Here is an 18,935-nt window from a genome sequence, read left to right as displayed (position 1 = left end):
AGCACTTTGGCTTAAAGGCTGTCCGGGTGACCTGCAATCTAAGGCGAAACTGTGCTCTCTCCCCTGTGATGGGATATTCTTATTCGGGAAGAACTTAGATGACATCCTGGAAAAGGCAAGCGATAGGAAAAAAGGTTTTCCCATGTCCCCAACAGAGCAGAGAAGACAGCCCTTTTGGAGAGGCGGAAGATTCAATAGGGGGTGTCCTCTGGCCGATAGAAGGAGAAGGGAGGACAAAAAGAAGAGTCAGGCTTCATGTTTGGTGGAGGTTCCTCCACCTCAAAAAAATCACCACAATGACGCCAGTAGGGGGAAGATTGGCACTCTTTTCCCTGGCCTGGGAAAAGATCTCCTCCAATACCTGGATCCTAAGCATCTTAAAAGAAGGCCTGAAAATCCCCTTTGTTCGCCAACCGAAACCCGTGTTCGTAGTTACCCCTATCAGAAGAGCAGCCGAAGAACAGTTGGCCCTGGAAACAGAGATCCTGAGCCTAATAGACAAAAAGGTCCTTTACGGAGTCTCGGACACACAGAAGGGAAGAGGATTCTATTCACCACTTTTTTTGATCAAGAAACCGGACCAGTCGTTCAGGACAATTATAAACCTCAGAAGACTCAATCGGTGGATAGGGAATCAGACCTTCAAGATGGAGTCAGTGACTACGGCCATAAAGCTTACTACATCAAGATTGTTTTATGGCGGTAGTCAATCTGAAGGATGCATATTATCATATCCCTATCCATCCAGATCACCAAAAATTCTTGAGGGTAGCGCTTTATATCCAAGGCGTACTAAAACATTTCCAGTTCACAGCTCTTCCGTTTGGTATATCCATAGCCCCGAGAGTGTTCACCAAGGTCATAGCGGAGGTAACGGCTTTCCTTCGGATTCGAGATACAGTGGTAATACCCTACCTAGACGATTTCCTCATAGTGGGCGACTCGGAGGACCATTGTACTGCGCAGATAAGCCAGGTGACCGACACCTTACAAGAATTGGGGTGGATAATAAACTTCAAAAAGTCAAGACTACAACCCCTAAAACAACAGACCTTCCTGGGATTTATCCTGGACTCAGAACAACAGGTGTGTCTGCTTCCGGAGGCCACAATAGAGAAGATACGGAACATGGCTTTGTCAGCCCAAAACCAACCTCAGATGTTGAGGAAAGCGATGTCTCTACTAGGCACTCTGACGTCCTGTATTCTGGCGGTCAAGTGGGATCAATTTCATACCCGTCAACTCCAGGGGGAGATACTAGCAGCACAAAAATCGCTAAGAGGGCGTTTAGGAGATCTGAAGCTTTCACTAGAGACTAAAATCTCTCAACTGGTGGCTGGACAATACAAATTTGGCCGCAGGAATACCCTGGGACAAACAGGCGACAGTTGTGATCCTAACAGACGCAAGCTCCCGGGGGTGGGGGGGGGCGCACCTAAGGCGGTCACGTAGGCCAGGGCTCCTGGACACCTCAAGAAAGGGCATCCTCCAATCTCAGAGAATTGTGGGCTGTAAACAAAGCCCTAACCCACTTCTTTCCCCTACTCAGGGGTCGCGATGTCCGCGTCATGTCGGACAACAAAGTAACGGTGGCATACATCAACCACCAAGGGGGAACAAAATCATACTCCCTAATGAAAGCAGCAGACGACATCCTGAGCAAGGTGGAGCAACACTTACAATCCCTAACAGCCTTACATATAAAAGGGGCAGAAAACATAGAGGCCGATTTCCTAAGCCGCAATACTCTGAGGCAGGGAGAATGGGTCCTAAATCGGTCCATTTTTCAAAAAATAACGCAGCTTTGGGAGGAACCAGTGATGGACCTCTTTGCCAACAAACACAACAGGCAAACATGAAGGTTTTGCTCCCTAAACCCGAGAGAAAAACCATGGGCAGTGGACTCTCTGCACATTCAGTGGGACTTTAAGCTGGCCTATACGTTCCCCCCCAGTCGCTCTGATCCCAACAGTGGTCAGGAAGATCAGGACCGATCAAGCCAGAGTAATCCTAATAGCCCCATTTTGGCCAAAAGGCTCTGGTTTGCTCTACTGCGGAGAATGTCCATCTCCGATCCATGGATTCTGCCAGAAGTTCCGGACCTTCAAGCCCAAGGCCCGATATTCCACGCGCAAGTCAAGGGATTCCATCTGACGGTGTGGAATTTGAAAGGTCGCTTTTAAGGGGTAAAGGTTTTTCCCCGGGGTTGATGGCCACCCTGCTTAAAAGTAGGAAACCGGTGACGACTAACATCTATGGCAGAACATGGAATAAATTCCTACAGTTCCTAGGTAAGCCGTTAGGACAATAACCTCCAATTAGTGCCATCTTGGAGTTTTTACAGGCAGGATTACAGCTGGGGTTAGCAGTAAAAACGCTTAAGGTTCAGGTGTCTGCACTAGGGGCGCTCTACAACTGCAAATTGGCATCAAATAGATTGATAGCCAGATTCATCAAATCATGTCATAGGGCTAAACCTATTCCAATATCCAAGATAGCTCCCTGGGATTTAAACCTAGTACTAGAGGCCCTTACAAAAGAACCATATGAGCCATTACATCAGCTTGCCGTAAAATTTCTGACCCTGAAAACAATAATTTTAGTGGCGCTTACATCAGCCCGTAGAATAAGCAACCTGCAGGCTCTGTCAGTAAATCCACCCTATACACAAGTTTTTCAGGACAGGGTGGTGCTAAGGACAGACCCCGCTTATCTGCCTAGGGTAGTGTCAGATTTCCATCAGGGTCAAGAGATTATCCTCCCATCCTTCTGTGATAATCCAAAGAATCCAGGGGAAGAAAAATTCCATAGTTTGGATGTTAAGAGAGCCCTGCTAGAATACATATGTCACCAGCCAGTAGAGGAAGTCCCAGTCCCTATTTGTAGCTTTTCAGGGTGCCAGGAAAGGCTATGGGGTTTCAAAAGGGACTATTGCTAGATGGATTAGGGAGGCCATTAGTGTAGTCTTCACAGCTAGTGGTATCCCGATTCCTGACGGCATCAAGGCTCATTCCACCAGAGCCGTGGCGACCTCCTTGGCTGAAAAGGCAGAGGTATCAATTGAACAGATTTGTAAGGTCGCTACCTGGGCCTCACCTTCCACCTTCTTTAGGCACTATAGATTAAATCTATCCTCCTCTGATGACTTAACCTTTGGTAGAAGGGTGCTGCAAGCGGTGGTCCCTCCCTAAGGTGTTTTGTAGTCTCCAAAAGTCTCTCAGGTGGTGCTGTCATGGGTGAAGGGAAAATCACCATGGTTACTTACCGGTAGCCGGTTTTTCAGGAACCCATGACAGCACCCATATATCCCCCCCCCCCCCCCCCTTTTTCACCGTATGGGTGTGCACAGTTAGTAGGGTGCATTTGTGTGATGTGATGCTGGATTGAACATATAACTAAGCGGGAAGTCCTCTCAATGCTCTGTAACCCAACTGAAGCGGGGGAGAGGTGCCGCCCCTTATATCTCAGTACGTTCCTGTCCTGGCGGGGCGGATCCCTCTCTCAGGTGGTGCTGTCATGGGTTCCGGAAAAACCAGCTACCGGTAAGTAACCATGGTGGTTTTCCTGTTACACTTGGTAAAAAATGTCTTTTTAATAGACAGTAATTTTCGCCGAAACAAGACTGTATGGTACTGTCACTCAGGAAACCGTGCATTAGTATTTTGGAATCCATCCTTAGTTCAGAGACACAATCTCCTCAATGAATTTTCTGTCCTGCTCCTTGCACCTATCCCTAACAAAACAGCATTGTGTTGCCCATTTCAATATTTGCCACTTAGTGCAAATATTTGTGACGTTGAAGTTTTCGCTTGTACACCTGGCAGTACTGAGCCAGACATGGCAATGGCGGAACCAATTTTCTGTCTTTCATGGCCTTCTGCCGTCACCCAGGGTGGCTAGTCCTGGTGACTAATATGTCCCTGTTAGAAAGTTGTTTTCGTTATGGACAGATATCCTTAATGTGGAAAAATGTAAATCCTATACTGTGCCCAGTTCTTTCGGGGTACATCTACATCACCTCTTCATACAGTCCATTCTGAAATATCGAATGTTGTGGCAGGGATTTGTGTCTTCACGGTTCACTTTTATGTTTGCTACCTGGGGGAATAAAAGCATCAATGTCCAGGTTTGTGTAACTGTTGGGGATTTGGTAAAAAGCCAAACCAGTATATACTCGAATATTTACATTTGTGAGGTATTTTACAGTAATTTTGGTTGCTTTCTGCATGGTTTTTTGCAGCTTCAAGCTCATTGTACCATTCAGCTTACATGTGCCTGGCTTCATAGTCGGTATCCTAATTCCTGGCATGAGAATTGGTTTACCTGTTGTGCTAATGGTTTTCATATTTTTTTTTTCCCCCTAAATGTATTTGTGAAGAGACATGATATCCATTTTTTTGCACACGCTCTAAAATATTTTTGCAGCACCAACTTGCCTAATTGAGCAGAATGGAATAGTGCTTGACTATTGCCGTACTAAAGACTTCACATTCGTTACCTGCCACAAACCATCAGTCTATATTGACCGACGTGTTTTTTTATCCCTTTTATATCTTTTACAGTATGTTGCAAGTCCACACTGCATTTTGCACAGTTTAAGTTCATTGTTTAGTATTTGTGAGTTCACATAAAAACCATATCCACGCACGCGCTCCTTCTGCTTTTTAATCGGTTTTCTTTTCTCTTCCCTTGTGACCTTCAGATTCGAGTGGTGAATGCATTTCGTAGTTCTCTGTACGAAGGACTGGAAAAGCCCGAGTCCCGAAGCTCGATCCACAATTTCATGACACACCCGGAGTTTAGAATAGAAGACTCTGAGCCTCATATTCCGCTCATCGATGACACAGATGCCGAAGATGATGCTCCCACCAAACGTCACTCTACTCCACCACCCTCTCCAAATAAAAATAACAATGCGGTTGATAGTGGAATACATCTTACAATAGAACCGAACAAGTCAGCTACCTCTTCATCCCCAGGCAGTCCACTACATAGTCTGGAGACTTCACTCTGATTGTAAGATGAATGTTAAGATTCTAGCTGATTTGCAAAGAACACTGGGTCCTTTTCACACATTGCGAGCGGCAGGTGAGCGAGCCTGCCTTATGGACTTCAAATGAAGACACACTTGTATGAATGTAGATTTATTTTTTTAAGAAAAATGCTTTCTGCCAGACTGAGGGTGCTTTTCTCGGGAAGGAAAGGGATGGGCTTATTGGGACGACCTCTGACTGATGCATCGTAACCCAGCAAAAGTGACCTGCAGAACATCAGTTACACTAAGAATCATTGGCCTGGACAGTGTGTTAGTAATGCTCTAGTTTATATTGATCCTCATTATTATTATTTCTGGGGCCCTGGGATGCTCATTTGATTATTTATGTTATAAATGATACAGATCTGTTTACAAGGTTTATAGATATTTTGTTCCTGTTCATAGAAGGGAAGTTTCCTTATATATGATGATGAAGAAAAAAGAAAATGTCCTTTAAACACTGCTGTATTTTCCAGAAAAAGGGGTGTTAATATTGAAATTGTTCTAAATTCATGCCTGCAATTTACTTGTTGAATAATGTAGATAAATTTAATAGCCAAATAGAAAGAAAAAATAACACTAATGCTTCAGACAAGTGAGCCAGTGTTATACTGAAAATCATGGCCTCTCCTTAGTTTGTTAAAATAAGAAAACGCATTTAATTCATGATGGTTTTCGATTTCTTTTTTTTTTTTTTTTTTTTTTACATTGAGAAAAATGAATTTGTTCCAAAACAAAAATGGTATTTGTGAAATGCAGGCCATCGATGTGTGACGGATCTTGCTTGAAATCTTTTTTGCTATCTCCGTCGAAATATATAAAAAAAATCAAAATACATAAAAAATTAGTCGTCTTAATTTTATTTTTGTTTGTCTAAACCTGTTAGTTTTAGAACTGTCTTGGTGAACTGTGAGTGGAACCGTGTTGATTTTCTAATAAATCTTTAGATTTACCTTCATACAGCTTGAGGGGCTGTTGGCATTTTGGAAAAAAAAAATACTACTAGGTAGTAGTAAAGTCATACATCATGTTTTCCTTTTTGTTTTTGAAACTTGTTTGTAAACACAATAAACATGCCCTTTTATTAAATACACGCGCAGCAATGTTTTCTTGCCAGTGTTGCCAGCATTGAAGGGGTTTTTCTGGGACTTGTATATTAGACCTTTTTTTTTTTTTAATATATTATGGAAAGGCCATGTATATTTATTGACTCCCACCAATCACCTGATTGAAGGAGTGCTGTTGCCCGATCGGCCAAAACAGAACAAGGGGAAAGAAATTGCTTGGGAGAAATATGTGAATTAGCCATATTAAAATCCCTCTCTAGCAAGCCATAAAACTTAACTTTTGTTGTTAATTTGTATTTAAACACGCATATGGGGTATTAATAAAATATTATCCCTAATCTGTCTGTAATTAACTTCAAGGTATTCACCTAAATTATTGCTGTTGATGACACCCCGGGGTGCCATCACTTTTTATAGCAGAATAGGACAATTAATATTACAACACGAGTCCCCCCAGCATGTTTCACCTGATATGTGGTATTATCAGGGGATGGTACCCTGGCATGCACGGCATCTGCGATGAAACATATTAAGGAGACTTGTGCTTAAATGATCTGTCACCCTGCCAAATAGTGAGACGACATGTTGTAATATTGCTTGTCCTATTCTGCTATAAGAGATGGCACCCCGGGGTTTCATCAACTGGAATAATATAGGGGAATACCTTGAAATGAATAAATTAGACAGATAGGGACAATATTTTAATGCCCTTGTGCATTTTTAAATACAATTAACAGTAAAAGTTGTTATATGGCTTGCTAGAGAGGGATTCTAATGTGGGATTCACCCCTTCTAGCGAATCTCCTAGAACCCGGGCCCCCACTGACCTGATAGTTATGGCCTATATTTAGGTATAAAAAGTAGCAAAGTCCCAGAAAACCTCTTTAAATGACTCTACATATTTCATTTCTACACATGATTTTGAAATGTGTACAGCCATTAAATGATGGTGCAAGTACATTGGAAAGGGACGAAAAACACTTATTTAAAAAGAAAAAATCTGTTAAAATGGTACACTTGTCCAGCATTATCATTCTGGTTGCCTGAATGTTCGTAGTTCTGCATCTGTATTGCTGTGGCTGCCAGGGACATTGTATAGTAAGGCCGATTGGACAATTTGAAGCTTCAGGAAGTGTGGGTGACTCCCTTCATTGGAGTTCATCCTCCAAATGTCACTGCTATACGGCTTCTGGAACAGGATTTTTTTCTGGGCAGCTCAATTTCATGATTATGCCAACCATTCCCCCCCCCCCCCCCCCGATAATAAAAAGCACCCAATATGCTTAATTTCCCCTCATCCAATTGATCGTATGCCACAGAACGTCCATATGGGTGTCTGCTTATTCTCGATCATGCCAATGAAAAAAGAGCTTTCATGGAGGAGGAAAGATTCAAATACCCAAAGAGCAGCTGTGCATGGTCTCATGAGAACTGTTCAGTCCTGTCCCTTCCTACTAACAAAGTGCCAGTGCTCAGAGGAACAGCTACTAGAGAGCTGGAGCCAACTCTTAAAAGGCTAGTGATGAGCGAGTATACTCGTTACTTGAAATTGCTAGAACATGCTCGGGTGATCTCAGAGTTTTTGGATGTGCTTGGAGCTTTAGTTTGTTACTGTAGCTGCATGACTTGTGTCTGCTAGACAGCCTGAATGCATGTGGGAATTGCCTTTTTAGGGAATCCCCACATGTATTAAGCCTGGCTAGCAGCCGCAAATCATGCAGCTACGGCGACAGAAACTAAATCTCCGAGCACATCCAAATACTCGGCGATCACCCGAGCATGCTCGGGAAATCTCAAGTAACTATGAGGCTATGTGCACACGTAACGGAACTCTCGCGGAAATTACCGCGAGAATTCCGGAATTCCATTCCGCGGGAAAATCGCATTTTAAATTCCCGCGATTTTCCCGCGGAAAAACTAGCATTTTGCAAGCGTAATTAGCTTGCAGAATTGCTGGCGTTTTCCAAGCGATCTATAGCATCGCTTGGAGAACTGATTGACAGGTTGGTCACACTCGTCAAACATAGTGTTTGACAAGTGTGACCAACTTGTTACTACTGAGGCCGCCTATGCAGCATCAGTAGTAAAGGATAGAATGTAAAAAAAAAAAAATACTGTTATTCTTACCTTCCGACGTCCCGCGCATCCGTTCCCAGTAATCCTTTGCGAAAATGCTCGCGATGGCGTCCGTTCTCGCGGGATCGCGATGACCGCGAGACTTCGCGATCCCGCGAGAACGGACGCCATCGCTGGCATTTTCGCAAGGGATTACTGGGAACGAGAGCGTGGAGAGAGGCGGGAAGGCTGCGCGGGATGCCGGAAGGTAAGAATAACAATATTTTTTATTTTAAATTCTATTTTTTACAGGGATATGGTACCCACAACCCGGAGGACAGTCTCCTCTCCTCCGGGCCGTGGGTACCATCCGCAATTGTTCTGCTTACTTTCCGCATGGTGTGCACAGCCACATGCGGGAAGTAAGCGGAACAATACATTCCTATGGGTGCGGGATCGCCACGATTCCGCAAAATAATGAGCATGCTGCGTTTTTTACCGCGAAGCGATTCCGCAGCGGTAAAAACCGCAGCATTAGCACAGCATTGCGGAATCCCATAGGAATGCATGGGATGCTTATTTTTCGCGTTTTTGCGGCAAAATCGCGCGGTTAAAACCGCCGCGGAAACGCGAAAAAACACCACGTGTGAACTCAGCCTTATACTTGCTCTTCACTATTAAAGGCAATGCACGGAGTTGCTTTTACCCTGTACTCTGGCTGTCCTGCGCTACTGCTCTTCTGTGCTCTGAAACTCAATTAGCAAGCAGGGACCATGACTACTGCAGAGCTCTCGTGAGAACATTCAGTTCTGACATTCTCTTTGAATATTTCCTCTCTTTCACCTTTTACACTTGTGTTTTGATAAGCGTGCTTCATATAGGAGAAGGAGCCCAGTTGGTTGAAAGGATTCCAGATTCCGTGGAGCAGTCATGATCTGCGGTGGTACTCGGTTTATATTAAACAATCCATTAGAGTCCTCTTGAGTGGAATAGAACAAGTTGTGTGCTTTGGATACCTTACTGGAAAATGCTTATTAAATGCAGTTTAGGATGTTTTTAGGTGTAAATTTTCATCTGCTGTTGCATACCTGCCCTAGTGTATGGGCTCTTTAACACTGGTCAATCGCAGCCATCAAACTACTGGCAAGCAGCTACTTGTCAGACGATCAGCAGTTTCTTACTGCCCTGTTTAGACAGACTGACCACACTTCCGTGCACAATGATGAAAGCGCCACTCCAGCGGTTTGTTTTAATTAAGTGCTGCTTAATATTTTGGCGCTATATAAATAACATTTAACCGCTGAAGTAGTATGTATGTTCCCTGCCCCTAGTAATCTACTTACTGGCCACCATCTTCTGTTATTGGTAACAGTCCTGTCATCTTTTGCTGGTGGTGACCTGCTGGGTCGTTCCAGTGTTTGCTGGACTCAAGGCAAGTAAGTGAGCCAGAAAAAGGCTTTCGTAGACTTACACGGAGAGCTTGTAACCATTACCTCTGACTTCTGCTATCACAAGATGGCAGCATGGGACTGGAGCGGAACAGCTGAAGACAGCAGCTGTAAGTATGTATATTACTTGTGCCAGGACCTTAGAATAGTGGCACCACTCCAGCGCTGAAATAAAAACACTGAAGTGGTGCTTTAACACGATCGTTCTGTGTGCATAGAAAATCAAGCTCAGTAGAGTAGGGACTACTGACGTCACTGATGACACTTCATTTCAGTGTGGTGACAAATGGTTGGTGGCAGTGACCGCCGACTCTGCCCCCCGGATGACATCTTGTTTTAGTATCCCATCATGCACTGGGGGTTCTCAAACGAAGAGTCATCACACAGGAAGTAGTTAAAGAGAAAAAGCAGTGATGGGGACTTTTTAATTAAAGTAGATTAGAGAAGATATTAGATTACGTTAAATAGACAGATAGTTAAAATTAAAATTGTTAGTTCCAGACCACCACTTTAATTGTGTTTTTTGGGGGATTTTATGTGATGAACTAAAGTAAAAAGTATTTGTGAAGTGTTATGGAAATGATTAGTGATGAGCAAGCGTGTTACCTGAGCATGCTCAAATGCTAATAGGGCATCCTCGGCGTGCTCTAATACTGCGTTCGAGTCGATGTGGAAGCATGCCTCGCCGCTGTTCAGCAGCAACAACACAAGCAGGGACTGCCTAACAAGCATGGTTTTCTAATTATTTCAAAATTATAAATGTGAAAACTGAAGTGCATTCGGCAACCTATAGTCTGATGCTATTAATTGTAATCCCGACCAATTGCCTCCAGAAGTCGCACATTAGTAAACTGAGTGCGCCTGTTATTTATTCTCGGCAGCAAGAAAACCAGGGGAGACACCAAATCGATCAGAGATAATGTGGAGAAAAGTTGTAGAAAAAGGAAAAAAAAAAATAGCCCATCTTCCAAAATTAGGAGTATGGCACAACTGCAAACCTACCAAGACATGTCCATCCACCTAAACTGACATCCCAAGCACGGAGAGCACTGATTAGAGAAGCAGCCAAGAGGCCCTTGGTCGCTCTGGAGGAGCTGCAGAGAGCCACAGCTCAGGTGGGAGAATCTGTCCACAGAACAACTATTAATCGTATACTCCACAAACCTGGCCTTTCTGGAACAGTGGCAAAAAAAGCCATTTTTCTAAACAAGTCATAAGTCCCAAGTGCAGTTTGAAAAAAGCCATGTATGACCGCAGTTACCATGTGGAAGAAGATGCTCTGGTCAGATGAGACTAATGTAGAACTTGGGCAAAATGATAGGTTTCCGTCACACATAACATTACATCACCCTGAAAACGCCATCACCACCATCAAACATGCTGGTGGCAGCATAATGATGTAGGGAAGCTTTCCTTCAGCAGTGACAAGGAAGATGATCAGAGTCAGGAAAATCCTGGAGAAAAACCCATATGCACAGTTTGAGTATTTGGTGAGTTTTTTACCTTTGTATTTGTTCCACTCCTGGTTTTGGCTTACTATCAGCTGAAAAGTAAAATAGAAATGCTTGCATTACTTCTGCAGTACTGATGTAAAAAAAAAAAAAAAAACCTCACCAAAACACTCAATGTATGTATGTGGCCTTAAAGGCTGCAAAAGTCTTGAGACTGGGGTGTAGGTTCAACTTCCCTCAGGGCAACAGCCCTAAACATAGTGCCAGAGCTACAATGGAATGGTCTAGATCAAAGAATATTCATGTGTGGTAATGGCCAGGTCACAATCCAGACCTAAATCTCATTGAGAATCTGTGGCAAGATGTGAAAATTGCTGTTCACAGATGCTCTCCATCCAATGGCACTGAGCTAGAGCTAGTTTGCAAAGAAGAATAGGCAAAACGCTCAGCCTAAATGTGCAAAGCTGGTAGAGACGTACCCCAAAACACAACCGGTAATTGCAGTGAAAAGTTTGACTAGGGTGGGCTGAATACAAATGCAGGTCACAATTTTCAGGTTTATATTTTTAAAATATTTAAAAAACCAGCTATTACTTCCTTTACACTTCCCTAATACTTGCTACTTTGTGTTTGTATATCACATAAAATCCCAATACGAAGAAAAACATTGACATTTGTGGGTGTAATGTGGAAAACTTCATGGGGTACGAATACCTTTTCAAGGACCAGGAATTGATGAACTGAGAAATGTTATGATTATGGGATGCGCACAATTCAGATCCCTCTAAAAGTATACCATTTTTCTTGTTCCCTATATACGACCAATCCATATATGTCTGCTGTGCCGCGAATATACCCTTAGAATTCTTTCAATGTTTTTGCAGTGTTATTGTTACTTTTATTTATTTATTTTTTTTACAAGCTGTTTTGGGTTGTTTTTCATTTTAAACCTGCTTTTTTATTTCCTATGCAGAAGTCTATGAAAAAAAACACATGAAAGTATGCTACAATTTCTGCAAAAAAAAAACACCTCCAAGGACCCATAAGTATTCACCAAAAGTGTGGAAAGATGACGCAACTCGCACCGTGTTGCTAAATATGTCTGATATTTAGCACACATCTAGGCGCAGCATATTTTGTGTAAAAATAAAACCTAATTTGTTTTGTTAAAGGCGTCGTTCAGACTTCTGATATTGATAACCTGTTAGCAGCATAGCTCAGCAATATCGGATTGGTGTGGCACCCCCACCAATCAGCTCTAAGCTATGACTAGAGCTGAGATAGCACAGTCCCGTTCACTGTGGAGTGGCCATTTCTGACAACTACAGCTCATCTATTTACTGGAATAGGACCTGATCTGCTGTTCTTGGCCATTACACAGTGTATTCACTCTTTTCAGTTCTTTCAGGGACCGGATGTAAAATGCCGATCTGGGGAATGCTTGGCGTGTGGTCCCCACCAATCTGATATTGGTAACCAGTGTTGATGAAATCCTTTAAAATATCAGATTCACCATATTTTCCCAGGAACTCTGATTCTTGATGAATTAAAAGTAGTGTGAAACCTCCAGTTTCCCGGAAACAGGTATGACCCTTTTCATGGCAAACAAATGTTCACTACTAGAGTTGAGCGACTTTGGTCGGATCGGGTTTCGTGAATCCCGAATGAAACAAAATAAGTTTCAGATGAAACTCGTCCGACTAGAGCAAAACAAAGTCGGAGTTTCGTCCGACTTTTATTTCCCATTGACTTGCATTGGGGTCGGGTTTCGGACGAAACTCCGACTTTGTTTTACTCTAGTCGGACGAGTTTCATCTGAAACTTATTTTGTTTCATTCGGGTTTCACGAAACCCGATCCGACCAAAGTCGCTCAACTCTATTCACTACGGTACGGTCACACACAGTTACTCAAGTCTCCCTCTCACGTCCATGTGTCTGGTACGAGTTGGTTTTTTTTCATGGATATCACCCATTATAACCTGTGGGGCTGCTCACTTGACGGCTTTTATAGTGTCCCTGTAAACCACATGAAGACGGGTCCATATTTTTTCCCAGCAGTACGGGCGACAAGGGCCATGTAAAACACGTACAACATGCAAATGCCATCTGTATGCTTTATGTGTTTAACATTGCAAAGTATAAGAGAAGCTTTATTTCTTTAGCCATACCAGAAAAACACTGATCCAAAATACTGATGACACCTGGTACTGGTTTTATATGGCATGTGAAGTTGGGTACCTTTACAAAATATGGCCAAGTTGCATTTTTTTTTTCTTTCAAAGACCACTGTAAAAATGTTGTGATTTTTGAAAGCTTGTGCAAGAAAACAAATGAGGTCTCATGGATACTTCAGTGTTTTATGACCTTCTCTCCCCATCAATATGACCAAGTCGTGACATCCTCTATCAACATTCACCATAAATTACATAAAAGTAGAAGCTGGAAATGCTGCATCCAAGTTATGGTAGTACAGCACAGCCTACCACGTGGGACTGGGATTTGGTAGAAACAAGGTATTATGAGGAAGACTGCCTGCAGGGCCTACGTTGTGGGCAGGCCGGCCAGGTAGCAGCCTAGGGCCCCTGCTCCTCCAGGGGCCCGTGTGTGTTTGGGGGGGGGGGGGGGAGCTACACTATAATGTGTTTGGGGGGAGATGCTTAAAACTGTGGTGGGGGGTTGAATTATACTATGTGTGGAGTGAGGCTGCATTATAATTTGTGTGTATGTTGCTGCAGTATACTCTATCAAGGACCATGGGGATTGCATTATACTGTATTGAGGACTATCTGTGCCCATCATTCTTCCTCAGCTGGTATAAAGAAACTCTGGAACGAGCGTTTAACGGCCTGAATTCTGCACCTGCAAATACAACCAAAATGTTTGTGATGTGGAATATGTGAGCATTTTGGGCCCCACTTTAAACTTTTGCCCAGGGCCTCAAAAACCGGCTCTGCTTGCATGAGGTCATAAATCCTTTTCTAGCTAACGCCGTTTACTGCTCTGTGTACAATATTGATGGCCAGGTTAAGCTGATCGTAAACTGAATGTTTTCAAAGCTGCAGAACACATTTCCATTCGAGGTGTAGTGGCTCCCACCTGGTGCTGCAGAACTGCTTTTATTCCCGTGTTTTCATCTCAGTGCCCAGGACCTGTGTTCACCCTAACCATCTCATTTTAATGACATATCCCAAAGATAGGTTATCAATATGGTGTGACCAGGCAATCCCTTTGAGTGGATGCCTAAAAGTCCATATTATCCTTTCAATTGAGTCATTGGTATGCTAAAAGATGACGGAAGGAGCTGAGAATAAGCCTTTAGTAGCAAGGCCTTCCTGGCAGAAAACACCTTAATAGTCAATGACATATATATGTCCTTAGTAGAGTAAAATAATACTCCACCTGTTCCATGGATGCTGCAGTACAGGCAGTGTACAAGCTGCAGACTCGATTATTTGTAAACATACATTATGCTCGAAAGCAATGAAGACTGTATTCCTTGGCTGTCAGTCCCTGCTCAGGCACGTTCCGCGTGGTTCTGTGTTACTCAGAACCTATAAGGGTATGTTCCCACAGTCAGTAAACGCTGCGGGTTGGACGCTGCGTACATCTGCAGCGTCCAACCCACAGTGGGCATATGTTATAGCATAGTGAATGGGATTTCAAGAAATCTCACGTGCGGCTCACCCGCATCTTTCCAGACCGCAGCAGGTCTATCTTGTGGAGACTGGAGCATCCGCAAGATGAATCTCACCCGTCCAATGTATAGGATGCAGTGAATCCGCACGGTTCAAGGAACACATGCGGAATCACCTGCGTTCAAAAGCTGTCTGTGCTGTGGACGCAGTGGACATGTGCTGCGTCCAAAGCGCTGGCAATTACTGATCGTGTGCACATACCCTAACTCTTGTGGCATCAGACATCATGGTTACAGGTGTATAAATTCCCGCATGAAACTATGGTTTGTTTTCTAAGGCTGGAGTCACATGATCATATAAAAAAAAAAAATTACTCCGATTTGCAGCCCCGAGAGTTGTCCAAGTGAAATCCACGTTATTGCGTGTGTAATGCGAGTGCAATCAGAGTAAGCGTTTGTTTTTCCTCATATACTTGGCGTATGAAATGCATTTTTACCACCATTTTTATATAGCGTATTTACGGTATGTAAATTAAAGTGGACCGATCACCTTCACACATACAAGGATATATCATAGTAAGGAGACTGTTAAAAAATAAAGATGGAATAAATCACCTTTGAAAGCATAATATCTGTGATTAGAAAGAATTGTGTTGAGAGGATCACCGTTCATGGGAGCCGCCATCTTGGTTCAGCATGCTGTGTTCTACTGAGATACGCCCTGAGATTCCAGGCTGGTTGCTAGGCAGCGCCTGAGGCTACAGAATAAAGCACCGCGTGTATTACTCATATCGGCTCACTCTGGAAACTGGTTTACATGAGTGGTCATTTCTAAAAGTTCACATTTATAGTAAGAGTGTATGTAACTGGTATGTTATATGAAGCCTTATGGCTAACACGGTCCAAGTGTGAGATAGAGATAGATATGCTGTATGCATCGTAATCACATTAGGGATATGTATACTTCTATGTGCGTATATTTGTACCAGTGGCGTAGAAAAAAATCACAAGACCCTAAGGCCAAAGTTTTAATTGCCACCACCTCCTCCCTACCAATAAAAAAAAAATTAAATAATTGGAGGGGGTCACGGCACATAGGTGTATTTGCATGGCGTAACTCCCAACTTTTATAGACAGAGGGATGTGTCCTGTGGCAAGTACATAGAAATAGTGCCAATACAGAAGCCCCTTAGTGTTTACTAAAAATAAAAGTCAGTATGTCCCTAGCCCTAAGGAGTGGCGCAACTTACCGGATGCAGTAAACGCCACGTATCCCTTACTGAATGTCAGAAGAACTCAGTATATACAGTATTACCAATGTCACAGAGCTGACCGGGGCGCAGACTGCTGCATTGCTGATGAGCATTCAGCACTGGGCCAGTAAGGGCTTTCTCCATGGAAATCTGTCTACAAGTCCATTGCTCAGAACAAGTAGCGGATCTAGAATGGCAAGATATTTTTTCCTGCTACTAGGTTTTGGTTTTTTTTAACCTCTTCCCAACATATAGCGTACAGTTACGTCATACGTCGAGTCCTTGCCTTTGATGCAGGCTTGCACACTGAGCTTTTTTCCCTCCAAATGGTGGCTGAATATTTCAGCCATCATCTGCCTCTACCAGCCGTGGGTGGAGAGGAGTTTGCTCACGGCTGTTAACATGTTAAATGCCGCTGTCGATCTCTGACCACGCATTGGTAACTCCAAGTCAATCACACTTCTGTGAAATCAACCTGTCCAGTTATGAAGCAACACCGATTGTGAATCAATTTCTTCTCATGCTGTTGTGCAAATGGCACAGTCAACAGGTATAAATGATAAGCAATTGGCAAGATAACCCTTATAAAGGAGTGGGTCTGCAGGTGGTGACTCTGTTCTCATCCTTTTTGGCTGTTGTTTTGGTTACTTCTGCATTTTGTCATTGCTCTCACCCCTAGAGTTACTGTACAGTAGCATGAGGTGGTGCCTACAACCCACAGAAGTTGCTCAGGTAGTGCAGCTCATCCAGGATGGCACATCAATGCAAGCTGTGGCAAGAAGGGTAGCTGTGTCTGTCATTACAGTGTCCAGAGAATGAAGCAGATACCAGGAGACATGGTGGGGGCTGTAGTAGGGCAGCAACCCAACAGCATGACCGCTACCGCCTCCTTTGTAGAAAGGAGCAATGCCAGAACCCTGCAAAATCACCTCCAGCAGGCCACTAATATCCATTTGGTAGACTCCATGAGGGTGGTATGAGGGCCCGACGTCTACAATTGGGTGTTGAGCACACAAACCAACACAGTGCAGGGCGATTGGCACCAAGATTGGCAGATTTGACATTAACGCCCTGTGTTCTTCATGGAAGAGAGCAGGTTCACACTGCTGCCTGCAACATCCTGCAAAGTGACTGGTTTGGTAGTGGGTCAGTTGGGGTGCGGAGGCATTTCTTTGGAGGGCCGCATAGCCCTGAATGTGCTAGCCAGAGGTACCCTTACTGCCATTAGGTACTGGGATGAAATCCTCAAACCCATTGTGAGGCCATATTCAGGTGCAGTGGGCCCGGGGTTACTTCTGATTCATGACAATGCTAGGCCACGTGGCTGATGTGTCAGCAGTTCCTGCATGATGAAGGCATTTATGCTATGGACTGGCCTGCCCATTCCCCAGACCTGAATCCAATCGAGTACATCTGGGACATCATGTCTTGTTCCATCCACCAATGCCACCCCAGACTGTCCAGGAGTTAACTGATGCTTTAATCCTGGTCTTGGAGGATATCCCTCCACCGCCTCATTAGGAGCATGCCCAGGCGTTTTAGGGAGGGCATACAAACTAACTGAGCATTATTTTCTTATTTTGAGGCATTTCCAATGAAGTTATATCAGCCTGTAATTTGATTTTTCACTTTGATTTTGAGTATTATTTCAAATCCAGACCTTAATTGGATAATATTTTTGATTTACAGTAATCATTTTTATATTTCATTGTTCTCAACTCATTCCACTATGTAATGATTTGCAACTGGAATATTTCATTCATTGATATCTAGATTGGTATTTTAGTGTCCCCTTTATTTTTTTGAGCAGTATATATATATATATATATATATATATATATATATAAATAATGTGCTTCTCACAAAATTAGAATATCATCAAAAAGAATTTATTTCCGTTCTTCAATATTAAAAGTGAAACCCATATATTATATAGAGTCATTACAAACAGTGATCTTTTTCTAGGGAAGACTGCTGACTTGACAGATGTCCAGAAGGCAGTCATTGAAACATTCCATAAGGAGGTTAAGTCACAAAAGGTCATTGCTAAAGAAGCTGGATGTTCACAGAGTGCTGTGTCCAAGCATATTAAAGGAAAGTTGAGTGGAAGAAAAAATTGTGGTAGGAAAAGCTGCACAAGCAACCGGAATGCAAGCTTTTTGGAGATGGAAATTTCATTCTCCAGCAGGACTTGGCACCTGTTCACACTGCCAAGATTACCAATACCTGGTTTAAAAACAACAGTATCACTGCGCTTGATTGGCCAGCAAACTCGCCTGACCTTAACCCCATAGAGAATCTATGAAGTATTGTTGAGGAAGATAAGATACACCAGACCCAATAATGCAGATGATCTGAAGGCTACCTTGGCTTCCATAACACTCAGCAGTGCCACAGACTGCCTCCATGCAAAAAGAGCCCGGCCAAGTATTGAGTGTATTTACTGAACGTACAATTCAGTAGGCCAACATTTTGGATTTTAAAATCAATTTTCAAGCTGATGTTATAAAGTATTCTAATTTACTGAGATAATGACTTTTGGGTTTTCATTGGCTGTAAGCCATAATCATCAACATTAACTGAAATAAACACTTGAAATAGATCACTCTGTAATGACTATATAATGCAGTAGTCCACAACCTTTCTGACCTTGAAAGTCACATTCACCTTAGAGAGAGTGTTGCAAGCCACATTCAGCTCTGAGAGAGGGTCACGAGCCACATTCAGCACAGAGAGGGTCACGAGCCACATTCAGCTCCCACCCCCCTCAAAGTAGTGTCAACCAAAGCCCCCATTACAGGTGTAATGACAACCAAAGCTTTTCACAGAAATCACTCCAAAGCAGTATACCAAGATCCAGGGGTTCCCACCATCCCCCCATTCAGTATTCCCCAGTGAAGGACTCCAAACACACTGTCACATCCAGCTTTGAGCACCTCCTCTAACAGGTAGTATCATCCTCCAGCGTACCACACCTAAAACATCTCTAAA

The 18,935-nt window shown here is 43.3% G+C and overlaps 1 protein-coding gene across 1 annotated transcript in view; it reads left to right on the top strand.

Moving 5' to 3' along the window:
* ATP2B1 (ATPase plasma membrane Ca2+ transporting 1) overlaps nucleotides 1-6,124 on the top strand; it is a 118,441-nt gene extending 112,317 nt beyond the window's left edge. Inside the window, exon 21 of the mRNA XM_073557018.1 lies at nucleotides 4,703-6,124. Coding sequence (XP_073413119.1) covers nucleotides 4,703-5,014 — 312 coding nt within the window. The 3' untranslated portion in view covers nucleotides 5,015-6,124. The remainder of the gene's footprint in view (nucleotides 1-4,702) is intronic.
* The last annotated feature ends 12,811 nt before the right edge of the window (nucleotides 6,125-18,935 follow it).

This window comes from Dendrobates tinctorius, unplaced genomic scaffold (assembly GCF_039654945.1).
Source record: "Dendrobates tinctorius isolate UK_male_01 unplaced genomic scaffold, ASM3965494v1 ptg000241l, whole genome shotgun sequence".
Taxonomy (NCBI): domain Eukaryota; kingdom Metazoa; phylum Chordata; class Amphibia; order Anura; family Dendrobatidae; genus Dendrobates; species Dendrobates tinctorius.
This window is presented reverse-complemented; position numbering and strand designations above follow the sequence as displayed.